The 22,467-nt window shown below is 42.5% G+C and overlaps 2 protein-coding genes across 4 annotated transcripts; one reads left to right on the top strand and one right to left on the bottom strand.

Annotated features, from left to right (window-relative positions):
* Positions 1-1,458: 1,458 nt before the first annotated feature.
* miga2 (mitoguardin 2) lies at positions 1,459-17,751 on the bottom strand. Of its 2 annotated transcripts, none has more exons than XM_014141483.3 (15): positions 17,429-17,751; positions 16,582-16,917; positions 16,125-16,335; positions 15,724-15,842; positions 12,894-13,014; positions 11,183-11,349; positions 10,760-10,877; positions 10,490-10,590; positions 10,227-10,336; positions 9,869-9,941; positions 8,074-8,160; positions 7,746-7,844; positions 7,270-7,404; positions 6,901-7,071; positions 1,459-6,442 (listed from the first exon to the last, which is right to left on the bottom strand). In XM_014141483.3, the coding sequence occupies exons 2-15, from the start codon at positions 16,675-16,677 to the stop codon at positions 6,230-6,232; spliced, it is 1,821 nt and encodes a 606-aa protein (XP_013996958.1). In that variant the 5' UTR covers positions 16,678-16,917; positions 17,429-17,751; the 3' UTR covers positions 1,459-6,229. The 2 variants fall into 2 exon arrangements, with proteins under 2 accessions (XP_013996958.1, XP_013996965.1); XM_014141490.3 differs by having other exon boundaries at positions 11,213-11,349.
* Positions 17,752-19,215: 1,464 nt separating this feature from the next.
* On the top strand, positions 19,216-22,433 carry st6galnac4 (ST6 (alpha-N-acetyl-neuraminyl-2,3-beta-galactosyl-1,3)-N-acetylgalactosaminide alpha-2,6-sialyltransferase 4). 2 transcript variants are annotated; one of them, NM_001141751.1, is given in 6 exon segments: positions 19,216-19,245; positions 19,558-19,643; positions 19,749-19,892; positions 20,145-20,554; positions 20,726-20,833; positions 21,079-22,428. In NM_001141751.1, coding segments are annotated over 5 exon segments (888 nt in total). In that variant the 5' UTR covers positions 19,216-19,245; positions 19,558-19,625; the 3' UTR covers positions 21,287-22,428.
* Positions 22,434-22,467: the final 34 nt, after the last annotated feature.

The following is a 22,467-nucleotide window of genomic DNA, read 5'->3' as shown; positions in this document are numbered from 1 at the left end:
TAAATACTCCTGTTTCATCAGCTGTCCAGGTGGCTGGTCTCAGATGATCCAGCAGGTGAAGAAGCCAGATGTGGAGGTCCTGGGCTGGCGTGCTTTAGACTTGGTCTGCGGTTGAGGCCGGTTGGACATACTGCCAAATTATCTAAAACGACATTGGAGGCAGTTTATGGTAGAGAAATGAACATTAAATTATCTGGCAACAGCTATGTTGGCCATTCTTGCAATCAGCATGCCGATTGCAGGCTCCCTCAAAACTTGACATCTGCACATTTTAGAGTGGCCTTTTATTGTCCCCAACCCAATGTGCACCTGTGTTATGATCATGCTGTTTGTCAGGTGGATGGATTATTTTGGCAAAGGAGAAATACTTGCCAACAAGCATGTAAACAAATTTGTGCACAACATTTGAGAGAAAGACACCTTTTGTGCATATGTAAAATGTCTGTGATTTTATTTCAGCTCATGAAACATGGGACCAGTACTTTACACGTTGCATTTATATTTTTGTTCAGTATATTTAGCTACTGTCCACATCACCAACAAGCTAGAATGGTCCAAACACACCAAGACAGTTGTGAAGAGGGCATGACGAAGCCTATTCCCCCTCAGGAAACTAAAAAGATTTGGCATGGGTCCTCAGATCCTCAAAAGGTTCTACAGCTGCAACATCGAGAGTATCCTGACTGGTTGCATCACTGCCTGGTACGGCAATTGCTCGGCCTCCGACCGCAAGGCACTACAGTGGGTAGTGTGTACGGCCCAGTACATCACTAGGGCTAAACTGCCTGCCATCTAGGACCTCTACACCAGGCCGTGTCAGAGGAAGGCCCTAAAAATTGTCAAAGACCCCTGCCATAGACTGTTATCTCTACTACCGCATGGCAAGTGGTACTGGAGTGCCAAGTCTAGAACAAAAAGGCTTCTCAACAGTTTTTACCCCCAAGCCATAAGACTCCTGAACAGGTAATCAAATGGCTACCCGGACTATTTGCATTGTGCCCCCCCCCCCCCCCCAATACCTCTTTTACGCTGCTGCTACTCTGTTTATGATAGTCACTTTACCGATATCGGTACAGTGACTACCTCAATCAGCCCGACTAACCAGTGCCTCTATATAGCCTCGCTACTGTTATTTTTATCGTTTTTACTGTTTTTATTTCTTTACTTACCTATTGTTCATCTAGTACCTTTTTTGCACTGATGGATAGAGTCTAAGTAAGCATTTCACTGAGGTCTACACCTGTTGTATTCGGCGCACGTGACAAATAAACTTTGATTTGATATCCTTAAATATACTTACTGTCTCACCCCATACTTTAATGTACAGTACAAAAGGCTATCGCAAAGAAATGTGGAAGTAGAATTGCCATTCACACTTGACCATTGACTTGAAAGCTTGACTAATGTCTTGAGGGATCGCTTAGGTGATGCAATGCCAAAAACCAAAGACAGTCACAATTTTCATTTGATAGGGAAAAGCCTAATTGATAGATATTTTAATAAGAAAAAACAAAAAAAATATGCAGATTCTAAAACGTTCAGTTTGTGCTGGCATTGTAATTTCACAACAATAAAAAGACACAAAAGGCATGAATAGGACACTTGTAGTGTACAACAAGTCATTTCATACTTAAACGTCTTACTCAGTTTTCTCCTCTTTGGCCATTTTGAAATCATAAACCTACTAATGTCTCATAATGCAGATTTAAGAGATTGAATAAGCAAAGAGTTAACTGGCCTGTCTCATCAGCTTACATAAACTTCAATTCAGCTGTAGGAACTCTTAAGTATAATCCATACAGTACAGAGTAAACAGTATTAAGCAGTTAATCGCTCTCTAAATCTGCGTTGACATTTTCCTAATTTTGATACCACAATTACTGGTAATTAATAGATATTTAAAAGGAAGTCACAGGGCATCTAATGCAATCCAACACTATGCTGACTGATGGGACACATTAACAAGACTCAAACAGCAGTACAGGTATAACAAGAGTCCACATGCAAAGGCTGCTGAGGATAGTGCGATTCTCTGATACTACATATAGATCTATTGTTGGTTCAACCTAGAAGGAAAAATAAACTCATCTCACAACCCAAAGGCCACCATTTGGGTATCTGACCAGTAACACATAACTATTACATTAATCTCGCATTGGGATGTGATACGTATTGATCGATTCATATACATTTCGTAGTAATTGGAGCCTAGGAGATCCCAAAATAGGCAGGACAGTTTTCATTTGTCATTCAATTGATTCGAGTAACGCAATAGAAATATCTGATTCAAATGTAGGTCTGAGAGATAATTTGCACAAATTAAACCAACAAATCACATGTACAAAAACCAAGAATTCAATCTAATACATTGTCTGGCACAATGTCTGCCAATCTTACAATGGGTATTCAATAATACCATTTCTAGGGAAAAAGCCTCAACCTTGTTATCATTTATGCATGATAAATATATCCAATAACATAAGTACTTTTCATTGCAATAACATTTTAAAACTAGGCCTACTAATGACCCGCGCCTCAACCGCGCTATCAAACTATTGATTATAAAAATAAAAGGGTTAAGAGCGTGTTAAATGTATTTTTTCCAATAAAGTGCAAAGGAAGGATCTTTCATGTGCCAAAAAAAAGAAAGTTTAAACTCTACTGGTTAGTAGAAAAGCTCCATAAACAGTAATAGGTATTTTTAAGTTAGGCTTCAAGTTTGATATAACAGAAAGGATTTTTATTTAACCCTTCTTTTACCAGGTAAGTTGACTGAGACCACATCCTCATTTACAGCAACGATCTGGGGAAGAAGAGGGAGGATGAATGAGCCAATTGGAAGCCTGGAATCCAAAGAGATATGCTCCGTTTCACTTCACCAATATACACTACATGCTCGAACATCTCATTCCAACCGAGGACAGACTATTATTTTTTTTATTTTTTTACACACTTTAGCACTCGCCGGACCCATTCTGTGAGCTTGTGTGGCCTACTACTTTTCGGCTGAGCAGTTGTTGCTCCTAGACATTTCCACTCCACAATAACAGCACTTGCAGTAGACCAGGGCAGCTCGAGCAGGGCAGAAATCTGACGAACTGACTTGTTGAAAAGTTGGCAACCTAGGACAGTGCCACATTGAAAGTCACGGAGCTCTACCGGAACTCTTGGCCATTCTACTGCCAATTTTTGTCTATGGAGATTGCATGGCTGTGTGCTCAATTTTATACACCGGTTAGCAACAAGTGTGGTTAAAATAGCCAAATCCACTAATTTGAAGGTATGTCCACATACTTTTGTATATGGATTTCACAGTTTGGATTCCAGGCTAACAAGATGGGCTATAACAAGATAGCCCCAAAGCCGATTCTGAACACACAGCTACAATATACTGAACTCTTATATCAAGATCACAATAACCGCATACTATACCACAACATTTGAATGTACATAGATTATTGAATTTGACAATCCCCATTTCAACAAAATGTGTGACAGAGCTCAGTACAAGGTAGCTGTGAATTCAAACATGTAAGGTAGTATCGCTCCTGTCTTTTGTTGAGAGCAGAGGGCATGTGGGAATATTAGTAGTGTGAAGCACGCTATTCAGAAACAATGCTTTTCTCAAAAACAGCAGAAATGTACTTTAAAAAAAGTCTGGATAGACCACATCTTATTCTGCTCCGTTAGGTACATATCGTTAGGTGTGGTACATACGGTATCACTGGTTCTTACAGACAACAAGAATTTCACTCTATCATACACTCACACACTCTCATGCAGACACACCCAACTCTACAACAATCATCAGAACTGACAAAGCAGTTCATGATATCCCACACCACCATTCAAAAGTTTGGGGTCACTTAGAAATGTCCTTATTTTTGAAAGAAAAGCACATTTTTTTGTCCATTAACATTACACTGTATTTCTTATCAACGTTGACATTGTTAATGTTGTAAATGACTATTGTAGCTGGAAACATGATTTAATGGAATATCTACATAGGCGTACAGAGGCCCATTATTTACATTTTAGTAATTTAGCAGATGCTCTTATCCAGAGCGATTTACAGTAGTGAATGCATACATTTCAATTCATTTCATAATTGTTTTTTTTTTTTTTCTGTACGGGCCCCCCGCGGGGGCCCCCCCGGACCAACAACTCTGGCGTTGCAAACACCATTGCAAACACCATGCTCTACCAACTGAGCCACAGGGAGGCCTCTTTATCAGCAACCATCACTCCTGTGTTTCAAAGGCAATCCAAGTTTATAATTTTAAAAGGCTAATTGATCATTAGAAAACCCTTTAGCAATTATGTTAGCACAGCTGAAAACTTGTCCTGATTAAAGAAGCAATAAAACTGGCCCTCTAGACTAGTTGAGTATCTGGAGCATCAGTATTTGTGGGTTCAATTACAGGCTCAAAATGGCCAGAAACAAAGAACTTTCTTCTGAAACTCGTCAGCCTATTCTTGTTCTGAGAAACAAAGGCTATTTCATGCGAGAAGTTGCCAAGAAACTGAAGATCTCAGAGAACGCTGTGTACTACTACTTCACAGAACAACGCAAACTGACACTAACCAGAATAGAAAGAGGAGTGGGAGGCCCCGGTGCACAACTGAGCAAGAGGACAAGTACATTAGTGTGTCAAGTTTGAGAAACAGACGCCGCACAAGTCCTCAACTGGCAGCTTCATTAAATAGTACCCGCAAAACACCAGTCTCAATGTCAACTGTGAAGAGGCAACGCCGGGATGTTGGCCTTCTAGGCAGAGTGGCAAAGAAAAAGCCATATCTCAGACTGGCCAATAAAAATAAAAGATTAAGATGGGCAAAAGAACAGACACTGGACAGAGGAACTCTGCCTAGAAGGCCAGCATCACGAGTCGCCTCACTGTTGAGCCTGTAATCGAACCCACAAATGCTGATGCTCCAGATATTCAACTAGTCTAAAGAAGGCCAGTTTAATTGCTTCTTTAATCAGAACAGTTTTCAGCTGTGCTAACATAATTGAAAAAGGGTTTTTGCCATTGGAACACAGGAGTGATGGTTGCTGATAATGGGCCTCTGTACGCCTATGTAGATATTCCATTAAAAACCAGCCGTTTCCAGCTACAATAGTTATTTACAACATTAACAATGTCTACACTGTATTTCTGATCAATTTGATGTTATTTTAATGGAAACCAAAAAAAGTGCTTGTCTTTCAAAAACAAGGACATTACTAAGTGACCCCAAACTTTTGAACGGTAGTGCATTTCCTGTTCTCCAAGCGTAACCTAAATTCAGCCAGCATTGTCACACGTCAGTTTGTCACCGAGGTATATGCTACAGTATATTATTAGGATTTCTGGGGTGGTATCCCCCTGCTTGGCATCTTTTTTTACCCCCACAGTACCTCGATACTGACCATTTTAAGTATGAGGACAAGATAGGAATATCAGTGCACTTTTTCTGTACATGCAAGTTAATGACTGTCCAATGCCCTGCCTGACCTTACGTACAGTATTAGACATTTGTATTACACATTCTCTAGAATAAATAGGTGCTTTTTTTAATCAATATGGCACCTAACACTATTGGAATAAAAACGATAAATGAAATGGATGATCAATCAATGGATAGAGGAGACGGAAGCAACAAGTCCTGCAGCAGACTATGACATCACGTCTCAGGGCACGCCTTCAAATTGGCCAAGGGTGTCGGGATAATAAAGAGGGGATCGGTTCGGATCCACTGCCTCAGAACACACACTTACAGTACATCCATTACATAGACACAACAAACATGTTCTTGCCGGTTGGTTGTTGGTTCATCACACATTGGGAAAAAGGGATTACTAGTATTGACTGATATACAACTCCAGATTCAACTCAGATGATAACATGTAAGGGGAGAGCTAGAACAAAAACATCCCTCTTTCACTAAGGTCCAATACAAGCCGGGTTCTGTTCGATTGGTGGCTGTTATGTTTAGGGTGTAGTACCACAGACTGACTGGGTGATGCTGCAGTTCAAGCATGTGAATAACAACCCTCCTAAATCTTTCCTGTTAAGTCCGGCTTTGGCCAACCCAGTCCATTCCAGCCCAGCTAAGTCAGATACAGGGCCATATTCATTATGCCACACAGTAGCAAACCACTAACTGAAAATGCAATGTTCTTATTGGACAAATTCATATAGTACCTCCCCATTTCATAACATCCCTAATGAACACTACCCATGTCTCAGTGGTGGTTGGAGGGGCTGGGGCCCGGTTCTGTGTCTCCTTGGGGTAGAGCTCCATTGGGCTCCAGCAGGCTGTCAATGCCCAGGTAGCCCAGCAGGATGTCACTGCGGCGGTGGGACAGGCTCACGATGTCCTCGGCTAACGACTGGGCCGAGGTGAAGCGCACCTTGTCATGGTCAAACATGTCTTTCAGGTACTGCACTATTTGTTGCTGGGGAAGGAGAAGAGAAAAGGAGAAACAAGCCAATACAGAGTTCAGTACATTGGTGAGGAATGTCCTCATAAGAGATGTCATTTTGCAGATTTATACTCTAAGAAAAATCTAACTTCGTTTTCCACATTCATTTCCCTCCTGAAAATCTCTGTTGAATTTAGGTAGATTGGGTAGGTCACTGGGTAGACAGTCTACAGGGATTATGATACTTGAGAGATTAAGGCATCGTAGAGATCAGCGTGATTAAACTGGTGATGTAAGGTAAAAAGGACAGACGGAAGGAAGGAAGGAAGGAAGGAAGGAAGGAAGGAAGGAAGGAAGGAAGGAAGGAAGGAAGGACGCAGACAGACACGTGAAAAAAAGTAAATTAGTAGAAAATAAAAAAAGTGGTGACATGTGACCTCTAAATACTGCTAGTAGTAAATTGGAGACAAAAAGTTGATTAAATCTCTCACCTTGAAGATGGTACACACCTCACTGAGGTGCTGTCGCGGCCCCAGGAAGCCAAAGGCCAGGACGGGGCTGACCTGTTCTGATATGGCGTAGAAGTGGGAGATGAAGCCATCTGGAACCATCAACAGACGCCGCTTGGCCTTCAGAACGGACCAGCACGCAGTAGCCAGGGCCTGAGAAACACAAAGTATGGTTTATTACATTTTAACCAACGGTATAGTTGCAGTGAATGCAATAGACCCTGTTTTCCATGTCTGCCTGTGTAGTTATATTTATGCTGTGTAATGCTTGTTGTGTTGGTATTGCAGTTGTAACAGCTAGTGTCACTAGATCATGTTGACTAGAGGATTGTGGGTGTCCGTCTGTCTCACCGTCTCCTTGAAGCTGTCAGAGAGCCAACGGTTCCTGAGCACGGCCACAACGGACGAGGGCGGGCTCTCCAGGTCATCAAAGGCATCCATCAGGATGAAGTCCAGCACGATGTCAAAGAAATTCATAACCACCACCTGGTAAAGGTCATAGATCATGCGAGGTCAAGGGCTTTAAAACACAACTAGGTCATATATTCATTAGGGCACACCATAGAAAAACAAGTGTTATTCTTACTGGTAGAAGAAATAAATGGTAGTCTACCTGTATCAGTCTGTTTGGTTTGCAATGAATATGGCCCAGCTTCAAGCCACATGTAAAATGTGAGAGTTCATGAGTTGTCAGGCACTATAGTCAGTCTATCCAGAGTGATTTATAGACACTGATTCTTCCTTCAATACCTTAAGAGTCACCAGAATCTCTACAAACACTTTCATTCATGTTTGAAAAGAAAAGAAAAACAGGAACAGTGCCTCACCCCTCGCCCCTCCAGTTCCATCCTGCTGATTGGCCAGGTCTCCTCTCTCTGGGTGTAGAGAAGCATGTCCTCATAGGTTTCCAGGAAGGCTTTGGGGCTCTACAGGTGAAACAGGAACACAACCAACTCAATAAAAAAGCCAATCAGAGTAGTTCATTACAAAGTAACATGTTCATAGAGAAGAGTGTTGGTGAGGAGCCGTCTGTCCAGTGTACGGTCTGTCCAGTGTACGGTGGGAATGAAAGAACTTACAGCAACAAAAAAAAACTACATTTCCGTGTCAATGGACAATAAATTTACATTGTATTGTCTGGGTTAGTGTTGCCACCTTGTTTGCCTTGGTCATGAGTCCTGTGATCATCTGCTTGCCGGTCTCCATGAAGAACGTCCGGTGAGTTTCGTCCAGCAACAAAACCTGTCAAAACAACAACAACCACTGACCACTGTGGACTTCAGCAAAGATGAGCCATCTTAGTCACATCAAATCCATAGAGACATTATCCATATACAGTTGAAGTCGGAAGTTTACATACACTTAGGTTGGGGTCATTAAAACTCGTTTTTCAACCACTCCACAAATTTCTTATTAACAAACTATAGTTTTGGAAAGTTGGTTAGGACATCAACTTTGTGCATGACACAAGTAATTTTTCCAACAATTGTTTACAGACATTATTTCACTGTATCACAATTCCAGTGGGTCAGAAGTTTACATACACTAAGTTGAGTGTGCCTTTAAACAGCTTGGAAAATTCCAGAAAATGATGTCATGGCTTTAGAAGCTTCTGATAGGCTAATTGACATCAATTGGAGGTGCACCTGTGGATGCATTTCAAGGCCTACCTTCAAACTCAGTGACTCTTTGCTTGACATCATGGGAAAATCTAAAGAAATCAGCCAAGACCTCAGAAAAATAATTGTAGACCTCCACAAGTCTGGTTCATCCTTGGGAGCAATTTCCAAACGCCTGAAGGTACCACGTTCATCTGTACAAACAATAGTACGCAAGTATAAACACCATGGGACCACGCAGCTGTTATACCGCTCAGGAAGGAGACGCGTTCTGTCTCCTAGAGATGAACGTACTTTGGTGCGAAAAGTGCAAATCAATCCCAGAACAACAGCAAAGGACCTTGTGAAGAAGCCGGAAGAAACAGGTACAAAAGTATCTATATCCACAGTGAAACGAGTCCTATATCGACATAAACTGAAAGGCCGCTCAGCAAGGAAGAAGCCACTTCTCCAAAACCGCCATAAAAAAGCCAACTGCACATGGGGACAAAGACCATACTTTTTAAAGAAATGTCTTCTGCTCTGATGAAAAAATAAATAAACTGTTTGGCCATAATGACCATTATGTTTGGAGGAAAAAGGGGGAGGCTTGCAAGCCAAACACCACCATCCCAACCGTGAAGCACGGGGGTTGCAGCATCATGGGGGTGCTTTGCTGTAGGAGGGACTGGTGAACGTCACAACATAGATGGCATCATGAGTAGGGAAAGTCATGTGGATATATTGAAGCAACATCAAGACATCAGTCAGGAAGTTAAAGCTTGGTCGCAAATGGGTCTTCCAAATGGACAATGACCCCAAGCATACTTCCAAAGTTGTGGCAAAATGGCTTAAGGACAACAAAGTCAAGGTATTGGAGTGGCCATCACCAAGCCCTGACCTCAATCCCATAGAAAATGTGTGGGCAGAACTGAAAAAGCATGTGCGAGCAAGGAGGCCTCCAAACCTGACTCAGTTACACCAGCTCTGTCAGGAGGAATGGGCCAAAATTCACCCAACTTATTGTGGGAAGCTTGTGGAAGTCTACCCGAAACGATTTACCCAAGTTAAACAATATAAAGGCAATGCTACCAAATACTAATTGAGTGTATGTAAACTTCTGACCCACTGGAAATGTGATGAATGATTTATTTATTTCTCTCTACTATTATTCTGACATTTCACATTCTTAAAATAAAGTGGTGATCCTAACTGACCTAAAACAGGGAATTGTTACTCGGATTAAATGTCAAGAATTGTGAAAAACTGAGTTGAAATGCATTTGGCTAAGGTGTATGTAAACTTCCGACTTCAACTGTACCAATAAGTCATCTTCAGTAAGGATTTCAGACCTGGAAGGCTTGTCTCACACAGTGGAGCTTGGCTAGGAAGTCTTGGTCGCCGTAGCATTCTAGCAGCTCAGTTCTGAGGGACGGAAAGGGGGGAAAAGATGGAAATCAGAAATGTGAATAGTTATCAGTTCATTTTAACGGAAATATTGTCGTAACACTAAACAAATAGTAGTATTTGTTTTCTTCCAAATACTTAGAGCTACGATTGATTGATCTTCGCTGGCGCAATGGAATCTATGGAATAGTCCAAAAAGTACAAACCCCAAACCTCTCCCATCTGGCACTCAATCAAGCGCTCAAAAATAAAAAAAATACTACTACTATTTTAACCCAGGTCCAGTACTTAGCTAGTTCTTACCGGAGCTCTCGACAGGGCACGCTGCCGTCCTGGACCAGTGACACAGCCTCGTCGTAAAGAGCAGCAGGCCTCAGAGGTTGACACACCTCCAGAGATAGGTTGTCAAACAGCTGCAGAGTAAAGAGGGAGAGGCACAATCCTCAACACAAGTTCATAACATAGGATACATGATAGTCATATGAGAGAGACTGTGTGTGAGGGAGAGAGAATACATGCGTGATAGGGTGAGTCAATGAGAGAGAGAGAAAGAAAGAGAAACTAACTTCTGCCGCTGAGAAGAAGGAATCGTCAGAAGTGATAGTAGTGGCGTCGTCTTCACGCATTCTACTCTCCAAGTTTGGCAGGATGAGTGTTCCCTCACTCTCTGACAGGACGACAAAGCAAACATTCTGAGCCACAACACAAGGACTATATAAGCCAAATTACCCATTATGGATAAATGCTAAAGCTACTGTCAACATATTTGCACTAGCTGCATGCTAATAACAACAACAAAAATCAACAGATTTGCGCTATCGTAGCATGTTAATTACCAAAGTCTGCTAGCAGGCTATCTGGGGGAATGGTAGCGCCAAAGTCCTCCTGTAGGTGGTAGGCCCTGTGCAGGAGGGTCTCCAGCTTCTCGGCAAAGACCTTGTTACGCGACTCAGACTGAATCCATGAAAACAAACAAAAATCACTACATTAGTTGATTAATTCAAAATCACAGTGGCCCTCCAGGGCTGGAGTTTCTCTGAATCTTTAAGGAAATAGAGGCTGGTGGAGGAAGAAATCCGATGGGCTCATTCAAATCCACTCTAGCAATTACAATGAGCCCGCCCTCCGATTTTTAATGTAATGTTAGGTGGATTTGTGAGAGTGCTGCTAGCTCTTGACCAGGGCTCAGTTGAGAATGAGATGCATATCTCAATGGGACTCACCTGGTTAAATAAAGGATAAATAAAAGTGTACCGTACCGTTGAGAGTGCGATAGTTCTGTGGCATACCGTGGGCAGGTTGGGGCAGGCCACTGCCCCCTCCAGGGCTAGGCTGGTACTGGATTTGGAGGCATTGGAGTGGGTGCGGTGCCGGATGTTCAGGGCCTGCTCCCACTTCTGAAGGGCCTCCTCAAACAGCTCCATGCCTGGGGGAGGGGAGAGATGTGATAAGGACAACATAGAAAACCTGGGATTTTGGCTAAGGGATAGGTCAGTTTCAATAATATATGAATGATAAATGCCAGAAAAGCAGGAATTAATCAGGAAGAATGGCATTCCTGGGAGGTGGACCTTAGGGTCTGTTTCTATTCCTTACCCTCTCCACCAGAGTGTGCAGTGCACTTGTAAAACCGATGCTTAAATCAATCCAGTGTTTCTTTACATGCATGAGCGGGAGAGAGCTTTTGTACATAAGGGGAAAATACAGTAGGGAGAATGGAACACAACCACAGCTTCATGTCAGTCCTTAGTATTATGATGCATCGTAAAATGACAGGATGAGTGATGCCATCCTGCCAGGTTGGTTTGATAATGACAGGATGAGTGATGCCATCCTGCCAGGTTGGTTTGATAATGACAGGATGAGTGATGCCATCCTGCCAGGTTGGTTTGATAATGACAGGATGAGTGATGCCATCCTGCCAGGGTGGTTTGATAATGACAGGATGAGTGATGCCATCCTGCCAGGTTGGTTTGATAATGACAGGATGAGTGATGCCATCCTGCCAGGTTGGTTTGATAATGACAGGATGAGTGATGCCATCCTGCCAGGGTGGTTTGATAATGACAGGATGAGTGATGCCATCCTGCCAGGGTGGTTTGATAATGACAGGATGAGTGATGCCATCCTGCCAGGTTGGTTTGATAATGACAGGATGAGTGATGCCATCCTGCCAGGTTGGTTTGATAATGACAGGATGAGTGATGCCATCCTGCCAGGTTGGTTTGATAATGACAGGATGAGTGATGCCATCCTGCCAGGTTGGTTTGATAATGACAGGATGAGTGATGCCATCCTGCCAGGGTGGTTTGATAATGACAGGATGAGTGATGCCATCCTGCCAGGTTGGTTTGATAATGACAGGATGAGTGATGCCATCCTGCCAGGGTGGTTTGATAATGACAGGATGAGTGATGCCATCCTGCCAGGTTGGTTTGATAATGACATCTATGTGCTGGGAGGTCACCCAGGTGTTTGGTTGTCGAGGAAAGATAACTTAGTCTAGCTGAATTACAGAGATGTCTTTGTCCAGGTGTTCATGGAAAAACTAACAGTGCAGGAAATACAGCACAGTCAGATGTAACCCTCTATATCAATGTCCCACTTCTATTCTTCCTCTACCAAGGGTCCAAATAGCCCCTTTCATTGAGCCAAACAGTTATTTTGAATGTCAAATAATAAATTCCACTTTGGGAAATACTTTTCCCCATTGGTGGGCGGGTAGCCTACATTAGCGTTTAGTGTTGGGCCATTAACTGAAAAGTTTCTGGTTCGAATCCATTAGCCGAAAAGGTGAAAAACCTGCCCTTGAGCAAAGTACTTAACCCTATTTTCTCCTGTAAGTCGTTCTCGATAAGAGCTTCTGCTAAATGACTAAAAATGTAAAAGCGCACCAAACACTGTCTCAGTTTGCTATGGACAGTCCCCGTCGCTGAATCTTTGAGGGAATCCATGAAGGGGTATTATTACCAATGATGTACAGGTTCTCTGCGTTTGCGTCCCCCATGGCTCCCGACTCCTCCTCCACAGGCTCTACCTCCCAGGGAGTCGACGGATTGGCCGACTGGTTCGGAGAAGTCGGGACTCGCATCTGTGACAACAAAAAGACAACAACAAATTGAAATCTTGAGGGGCCATGGACCACAAGGGTCTAAAAAGAGTTAAGTGAGGTAAAGGATCCACTGAAGAAGAGTGAAATCAGAATAAACTATGTTAAAATGCTCTTCAAAGACAATAGCTCAGCGTTCAACACTGTAGTTCCTTCCAAGTTCCTCACCAAGCTAGGGACCCTGGGACTGAACACCTTCCTCTGCAACTTCCTGAGAGGCCGGCCCCAGGGTGTGAGTGTAGGCAACAATACATCCGCCACGTGAACCTTCAACACAGGGGCCCCTTAGGGGTGTGTGCATAGTCCCCTCCTGTACTCCCTGTTCACCCATGACTGTGTGGCCACGAACGACTCCAACACCATCATTAAGTTTGCAGACGACACAACGGTGGTAGGCCTGACCACTGGGGAAGACAGCTTACAGGGAGGTGGTCAGAGACTTAGCAGTGTGGTGCCAGGACAACGACCTCTCCCTCAACCTCAGTAACAACAAGAAGCTGATCGTGGACTATAGGAGAAAGGGGAGAGTACACCCCCATCCACATCACTGGGGCTGAGCTCCCCGCCATCCAGGACCTCTATATCAGGCGGAGAAAGGCCCGAAAAATTGCCAAAGACAACAGCCACCCAAGCCATAGACTGTTCACTCTATCATCTGGCACCAGATCATCGACTCTCGGACCAACAGGCTCCGAAACAGCTTCTACCCTCAATGCATAAATCTTCTTAGACATAAGATTGCTAAATAGCCCGGGTAACCATTTTTAATGGACTATCTACACTGACCCCACACACACACTTCATTGACACTCTCACACATACTTATACACACACACACACACACACAAAATTTGCTGAGTCTGTTCTTTATTTTACTCAAATTATGTTCTATCCAGATGCCTAGTCACATTACCATGTCTTCATGTACACATCTACCTAAAATACCTCATACCTCTGCACACTGATCTGGTACTCCTTTGGAAAGTATTCAGACGCCTTGACTTTTTCCACATTTTGTTATGTTACATCCTTATTCTAAAATTAATTAAATAAAAAATATCAGCAATCTACACACAATACCCCATAACGACAAAGCGAAAACAGGTTTAGAAATTTAAAAAAAATATATATAAAAATATTCGGACCTTTTGCTATGAAACTTGAAATTGAAAGCAGGTGCATCCTGTTTCCATTGATCATCCTTGAGATGTTTCTACAACTTGATTGGAGTCCACCTGTGGTAGATTCAATTGATTGGACATGATTTGGAAAGGCACACACCTGTCAATATAAGGTCCCACAGTTGGCAGTGCATGTCAGAGCAAAAACCAAGCCATGAGGTCGAAGGAATTGTCCGTAGAGCACCGAGACAGGATTGTGTCAAGGCACAGATCTGGGGAAGGGTACCAAAAAATGTCTGCAGCATTGAAGGTCCCCAAGAACACAGTGGCCTCCATCATTCTTAAATGGAAGAAGTTTGGAACCACCAAGACTCTTCCTAGAGCTGGCCGCCAGGCCAAACTGAGCAATCGGGGGAGAAGGGCCTTGGTCAGGGAGGTGACCAAGAACCCGAGGGTCAATCTGACAGAGCACCAGAGTTCCTCTGTGGAGATGGAGAACCTTCCAGAAGGACAACATCTATGCAGCACTCCACCAATCAGGCCTTCATGGTAGAGTGGCCAAACGGAAGCCACTCCTCAGTAAAAGGCACATGACAAAAAAGGCGCCTAAGACTCCCAGACCATGTTAACAAGTTAGTCTGGTCTGATGAAACCAAAATTAAACTATTTGGCCTGAATGCGAAGCATCACATCTGGAGGTAACCTGGCCACATCTCTATGGTGAAGCATGGTGGTGGCAGCATCATGCTGTGGGGGTGTTTTTCCACCAGCAGGGACTGGGAGACTAGTCAGGATCGAGGCAAAGATTAATGGAGCAAAGATCCATGATGAAAACTTGCTTCGGAACGCTCAGGACCTCAGACTGGAGGCAAAGGTTCACCTTCCAACAGGACAACGACCCTAAGCACACTGGCAAGACAACGCAGGAGTGGCTTTGGGATCAGTCTCTGAATGCCCAGCCAGAGCCCGGACTTGAACCCGATCTAACATCAGGAGAGACCTGAAAATAGCTGTGGAGCGACATTCCCCATCAAACCTGACAGAGCTTGAGAGGATCTGCAGAGAAGAGTGGAAGAACCCTCCCAAATACAGGTGTGCAAAGCTTGTAGCGTCATACCCAAGACCTCTCGATGCTGTCATCACTGCCAAAGGTGCTTCAACAAAATCCTGAGTAAAGGGTCTGAATACTTATGTAAAATGTGTTCAGTTTTTTCAACCTGTTTTTGCTTTGTCATTATGGGGTGTTGTGTGTAGATTGAGGGGAAAAAAACTATTTTAGAATAAGGCTGTAACATAACAAAATGTGGAAAAGGGGTCTGAATGCTTTCCCGAATGTACTGTGTAAGGCACCACATTGATCTGGTACTTACTGTATATAGATCCACTCGTGCATTTTATTTTATTCCTTGTGTTACTATTGTTGCTATTTTTTAATTTGTATTTTTAAACTGTGCATCGTTGGGAAGGGCTTGTAAGAAAGCATTTCACTAAAGTCTACACCAGTTATAGTCGGCGCATATGAAAAATGTGTTTTATTTGAGTGATAGAAAGTAAGGAGAGTCAAACGTACAGAAGCTATGCTGTGGGAGGAGCTTGAGTGTTTGCTGGGAGCCAGTGAAGAGATGCCGCTCATGGTTTCGTTGCTCCGTGTGCTGGGGCTCATCATCTGTCGCCCGGGAAATGGACCACCTGGGACGGAAACGAGGCTGTTAGCTAACACTTCTATCAAAAAGGCATTTTGATCACATTAATAACTGGTATTCTAACCGTGATCATGCTGAAACAGCTTTCACATACAGTATCCACACAGCCTTACGGAAACACCAGCGTGTCAATGAGACAACTTACTTGACTTAATCCATTTAACTTCCTTGAGGTCAATCAGCCAACCAACAAACACATCAACAAAATTATGAGCAAATTCCACAGCCTGATTGAAACCACCAGTAATCACATTGAAGTGAAACTCACCTCTCCTCAGAGATGACGGTCTCCCTGACCGGATCAACGCCTCTGGTATTCCCACCTGCTTCTGCTCATCTTTCGCAGCTGTTGCCTGTTTCCGTTTCCTCCCGCGTCTCTTCATGTGGTGGGCGGTGAGGGCCAGGGCTACGCTCCCCAGAGCTGTGGCGAACAGCACCTTCTTCAGACTGGGAGAAAGCTTCAGCTGAGAGAATATGGACTGACGGGAAAAGAGATGGGGTGAGGGGTCACAACAAGCTAAAACAACTTGACGCAGACATGCTAATGTATCAAACGTATCTTCTGTGTGTCAAATATGGGGGGATTGCAAATAAGTTACTTGCTAATAAAGAACAAACTTATGCTTTTTTGGGGGGCAACATTCTTTGCAGTGTTTTAGGAGCAGATTCTTACAAACATATTCAATAGTGTACTAGAAAGTCTCTTCTTGGGGAACGTTGTTTACCTGCCCAAAGGTGGAGTAGAGAAACACAGGGATCTCGGCCACAGTCATGGCCAAGGCCTGGGCGATGGACATCCCTTCTGCTCTTCTGATTGACATTTCAGTAGAATGCCCACAGAGCCTCCAACAACCCCCTTTACATCAACCACCTAAGGGGCTTCCTTCTCTGTTCTGAGACCAGCCAGCCAGCACAGTGCCTGGTCCTGGTTGTAATTGGGCTGAGGTCAGCCACTTCTGAGTCTGGGTGGGTCCCTCTGGTCCAACTTCAGACTGTAGCCGCAACCAGTGTACCGGAGTCCTGTCCACACTGGTTTTGGTGACCCGTCTCTCCGTGCAAACCTAGGGGAATGTGAATTGTTGTCATCATTGCTACAATGAAGTGATATCGATCAGTGATAGCTAAATCTGACTACTTCACAAATATGTAATGAACTGAAATTAACTGTGACATAACATCGTCTCAGGCTATATAATGTAACACCCCAACAGCATCGAGAACAGAGTGAAGTAGACACACAGGCATTGTACAGGCCACCACGACAGTTGCAGTTACACTCTTAGCTAGCTAACTTTAGTTACTAGCCAACATAGCATCAAAGAAGCACGACCAACTAAATAGGAGTAGACTTACTCTAGAAGTTAAACATGATTAACGTTATTTTTTACTTTGACCAAATATTAACTCAAAGAGAGACCCTCACAGCCTAGCGCCAAAGTAGCATTAGCATCATGCTAGCTGAAAAGCCGTCCCTGCAGGTTCACAACTTTCAAGGGTTATCATATTTGACAATAACCTTTGTAACATCAATAAGGTCTCTTCGGTTTGGGCTGCGAATGGAATATTACAAACCTGTCCTGATTGCTGACCAACCCCACTAGCCGGACATGCTAGTTAGCCAGCTAGGAACTTTGATTCGTGCACTGACAGCTACTGCTGGCTTCAATCCGGCCTGGCTGTCAGATCACTCAGTCAATGGTCTCCGATGGACTATTAAAAGCTGTCTAACCGTCTATTCAAGAGATTGCTAACCCTTTTATGGATAAAAAAAGATACCTAACACAATAATTCATAGAATAACTACATCCAAAAGCTACTAATGTACATTGCGCATCCAAAGAACTGTAGAAGGACAATCAGCGCCGCTTTTCACACACTACTGTGATATTTGCTTCAGGGCGGACACATTTGTAATTGATACCATGGAAGACCAATGTCTGTTGAGTATATGCGGGCGCGTTCCTATTGTGGTCAATCACAATTGAGAAAGGAGGAGGGTGTACATTGGATATCCAATCGTATCAAAGATTGGGGCCTGACTCTTGCTTGTTCCATGGCAAAAGTTAGGTGCAAAGTCAAAACGTTTCATCCAAAAATGGATCAATAGCATTAAAGTAATCACGTTTAACATAGGTAACGGATTTTTTATTTATTTTTGTGCACACAATTGTGTTGTCAGAATTGGATCTTTGCATAAAAAGCAATTTTTGTTTTAGGTCTTGTGAGATAAGTATCTACTCCTGTCTTAAGTGTAGTGTATGGACGGACATAAATAAACTGTTCCCAGTGCTGGTGTTCGTATTGGTGGTGGGTTTTGACTAGATGGGATAACGGCAATTTATGTCAGAATTAACCAGAATAGAGAGCAATAGTAATGACATATTCATCAGCTAACGTTGCTTTTTGTGAATTTTGAAGCATTTATGTAGTTTTGTTTAAAGCACATGAAAGGCTTCATAATTCATAAAGATCATGCTAACTGACTGATATTATCTCAAAAACAAAACGTATGAGATATCCTAAGCCTGCGTTAACCTTATTTTCGGCGTTTATCCCCAACCCCTATTCTTTTCGCATTCATTTTCCCCATAGGAATGGCTGAAGTAACTAATTTCCGTTTTTTTAGGAAGTTGCATGCTGGCGAGTGCTATTGACATTTCGGAGCAGGTTAGGAAAACTTACTCCGCAGGTTAGGAGAATTAACGTAGTAGGTTAGGATAATTAGGTTAAGGTTAGCGTTGGTTAAAATGCTAAAAATGTTAGTGATGCTTATGCTGCAACCAAGAAAGATAATGTGGCTGCTGCTCATTTATTTAATTAGGAAAGTCAGTTAAGAACAAATTCATATTTACAATGATGACCTACCCTGGACGCAGCTGGGCGCCGCTCTATGGGCCTCCCAATCACGGCCGGATGTAATACAGCCTGGATTCGAACCAGGGACTGTAGTGTCGCCTCTTGCACTGAGATGCAGTGCTTTATACCGCTGCGTCACTCGGGAGTATGATGAAAGGGATGTCTTGAAGAGTATGCCCCTAACACTGTAATGCCTCTTAATTATAACTCGTTCAAGTCAATGATTGTACCACGTCTGTGCTTATAAAAATGCGTTTTTTTGCCTTTTTATATATAATTCTGCAAGTCAACTCTAATAAAGGATAGAAATAATTAGGTTTTCCATAATATTAACTTTTAGAGGGGGATATATGCTTTTAAATCATTATATTATTGCATTGTATTCGTTACATCTTTCATTCACTGAAATATCTTTCCAGTAATAAAATGTGTCCAATATGACGTACACCATCAGGAACTAAGCTATCCAGGTTCTGTTCACTGACGGAACATAATATGAGTAACACCATCACTCACAATAAGGAAAATACTAGGTTAGTTAGCTTAACATGTATCTTCTTATTCCATGTTAACGTATTATAATAATTACAGACAGTCGGTTTTTCGTTTGGTCAACGTTTCTGTTAATTGATGTCATTTTTGGCACTGAATTAGCTGCCACCATGTTATGGCAAAATATTGGTCATGATAGTTAACGTTAACGAGCTAGCTAACGCGGTTCGATTAGTTATCATGTCAGTCATTTCGACCGATGCGCACTGAAGTTAACCCCCTACACTGGTTTTAAATGTGCTATTGATTAAACATCAGTTGTCAAATTAACAGTAGACGTTTTTATTCAACAGGTGAGATACCCAACTTATCTCCCACCAATTGTGATGAAATCCATTAGGGGCGGGGCCAGAGGTCTCTAATGGATATGAAGTCTCAGGTAAACATGACATCTTGTTTCCTACTCCTCATCATTATTACAGTAACATTTACTTCCTATGCATACTGACTACAGTTTTTTAGACTGTTCATCTGATGTCCACAGAGGTTCCACTGGATTTGTCTAGTTATTGTAACACTGTCAGTGTTGTTATGGTACGTCCATATGACCAGATCAGATGGGTCCAACAGCATAATCGACATTGGTCTCCAAGGATACCTCAGGATCACCCCTGGCAGGAGGGATCAGGTGAGCTGTTGATTTTGAGAGGTCTGCTTTATGTTTTTCAACAGAGAATTAAAATGGGCATTTCTATTGGTCAAGCCCAGGTAGTCCCTCCCTGTTTCATTTTCTTTTTTTTTGGTGCCTAATGAACACAACCCATGCCTTGTTCCACTTGCCAACACCTTCAGCCAGAAAGAAACACAAACTATATGTTGATGTAAACACATTAATACATTTTCACCTCATGTGATTTTATGCCCTATTCTCTCCCTCCAGTTTCTGAAGATGCACTGCCGCCAGTGTGCCTTGGTCTCCAGCTCGGGCCAGATGCAGGGGGCAGGTCTCAGAGAGGAGATTGACCAAATGGGGTGTGTGATCCGCATGAACAACGCCCCCACGCTGGGCTATGAGAGGGACGTAGGGAGCAGAACCAGTCTGAGGGTCGTATCGCACACCAGTGTTCCCCTGCTGATTAAAAACGAGAGCTATTACTTCAGGCACTCTGCGGACACCACCTACGTGTTCTGGGGTCCTGAGCGGAACATGAGGCAGGATGGGAAAGGGCGTGTTTTTAATGCCTTGATGAAGATGGCCACGAAGTACCCGCAGGTCAAAATGTACATGGTGACTCGGGAGAAGATCCAGTACTGTGACAGTGTTTTTCAGAACGAGACAGGGAAAAACAGGTAAATAATGGCCTCGCCAAGCACTCAGGGGTCATGTTAATTAGGGTACAAGGGTCAAGTCCAGGTAGACTATTACTTTTTCAGTCCGTTTTCTTCTGTTTGGTGCCGAAATGAACACGACCAAGATTGCTATGCTGCTATTCTTATTATTATAATTTTTCTCTGTTTCAGAATGAATTCAGGTGCTTTTCTCAGCACTGGTTTCTTCACCATGATCCTGGCCATGGACATGTGTGACAGTATTCACGTCTATGGGATGATCGACGATAACTTCTGCAGGTGAGTTATTTGAAAAAGATGTGGAAGCAACTACCTGTCTAATAGCACATGTATTCTGGTGTAATAGCACATTTATTCTGTTTTGAGATTAATTACATTTGAATAAAATAAACAGGAACCCTGAACTAGCTGTCAACTTGCCTTATATTACACTGTTTTGTGTTACACCACATTGTACTGAAAGCTATTGGGATTGATTGGCTGTATATGACAATTAACCACACCTATTTCATGCTTCTCTGAAGCCGTGCCGATCACAGTGTTGCTCCCTACCACTACTACGAGGGAAGCCGGATGGACGAGTGCCGCATGTACCGGATGCACGAGCACGCAAGTCGTGGCGGCCATCGCTTCATCACCGAGAAGGCCATCTATGCCCGGTGGGCCTTGCACCACAGGGTGGAGTTCAAACACCCTTCCTGGAACCTGCAGGAGAGGAAACATGACCCCTGAGTGTTGTGCCTGGTGACTTTTTTTTTATCTTTGTTGACCTCTGACCCCCGTATGACCCCGTCGAGGGGAATTCTGTGCAGTATGAGAGTCAAATGATCTTACTCCTTCATGGGGCTGCAGTATTAATTATAATATTTCTGACAGCCTAAATGGTATTCAAAACATTGTATTCAATAGTCAAGCATCAAACTGCCAACTTTTTTACATTGGTCAAAGTGCTCATATTTCTAATCTTAGACCTTTAGCCTATGGTTAAAGTACAGTATTCTAACCACTATTAAATTAAAACTGCTATTGGTAGGTCTAGTGATGCCAAATCAAATAAGATTTTTAGTGTTTGAACAAACTTGATGCCTTCGTTGTTTGTTTGTCATAATTATGCCTTTTCATTTCTGCACTCTTAAGATCCAATGTTTTGTCATTTAATGTAGCTTTTATGATGCACTGACTGAATGTTCAGCAACATATTATGTTTTTTCCTGTTCACTGCTGTACGCCCATGCATTTCAATGTAATTAAACATTGTTGGGCTTTCCTATCAGAGTTTAGTCTTAACATTTCAAACTTTTACATATATTTATTATTTCATGGTCCAAATGTAACAAGAATCATGAATTTAGTGTCACTGAAACGTAATAATGTGCTGGTCATTTACTATCAGAGAAAGTGACTGATAGCAAAGAGAAACTCTTGCTGATTTGATTGGTTTTTGCAGAGGCCAATGGAACAATTTGACCTGTTATGAGTAGAGACTCATCCCCAAAAAGTGTGCCTTTTTCTTTAACTTCCTATTTTTGTCTGACATTTTACACATGTTGACTTTAAACAAAACATGTTGTTGTTTGACAATGTAAATGGTTTAATGTTACTTTTAAATAAGGTCTGATATGACTATATTCTGATGGTCTTAATGATATTTACAAAGCTTGACAATGCTACAATCATGTTCAATGGAAAATCCCTATAGTCCTCTCTTTTGGAAATATGAAATGCTCTTTACCTGCCTTTTTAAATTACTAAATTATGTTGTCTGATTCCAAAGAAATGTATTATAAATGTTTACAGTATTGTGGTGTTTATCTTGTTTATTCTGAAGTTGTCTGGTTTTCCCAAAACTGAAATAAACTATGTACGTTTTCAAATACTAGCCTTTGTGTCTTCTCTAAATTATTTATTAAGTT

This window comes from Salmo salar, chromosome 01 (assembly GCF_965601325.2).
Source record: "Salmo salar chromosome 01, fSalSal1, whole genome shotgun sequence".
NCBI classification, from domain to species: Eukaryota; Metazoa; Chordata; class Actinopteri; order Salmoniformes; family Salmonidae; genus Salmo; species Salmo salar.
This window is presented reverse-complemented; position numbering and strand designations above follow the sequence as displayed.

Bases quoted from the DNA above. Each gene is read 5' to 3' on its own strand.
- miga2 (XM_014141483.3), bottom strand. From the start codon at position 16,677: ATGTCAATCAGAAGAGCAGAAGGGATGTCCATCGCCCAGGCCTTGGCC. The intron at 10,591-10,759 runs GTAATTAACATG...TCGTCCTGTCAG, and splicing joins TAGCCTGCTAGCAGACTTTG to AGAGTGAGGGAACACTCATC. The intron at 7,405-7,745 runs GTGAGGCACTGT...GACCTTTACCAG, and splicing joins TGGAACTGGAGGGGCGAGGG to GTGGTGGTTATGAATTTCTT.
- st6galnac4 (XM_014141398.3), top strand. From the start codon at position 20,154: ATGCACTGCCGCCAGTGTGCCTTGGTCTCCAGCTCGGGCCAGATGCAG. The intron at 20,555-20,725 runs GTAAATAATGGC...TCTCTGTTTCAG, and splicing joins AACGAGACAGGGAAAAACAG to AATGAATTCAGGTGCTTTTC. The intron at 20,834-21,078 runs GTGAGTTATTTG...GCTTCTCTGAAG, and splicing joins ATCGACGATAACTTCTGCAG to CCGTGCCGATCACAGTGTTG.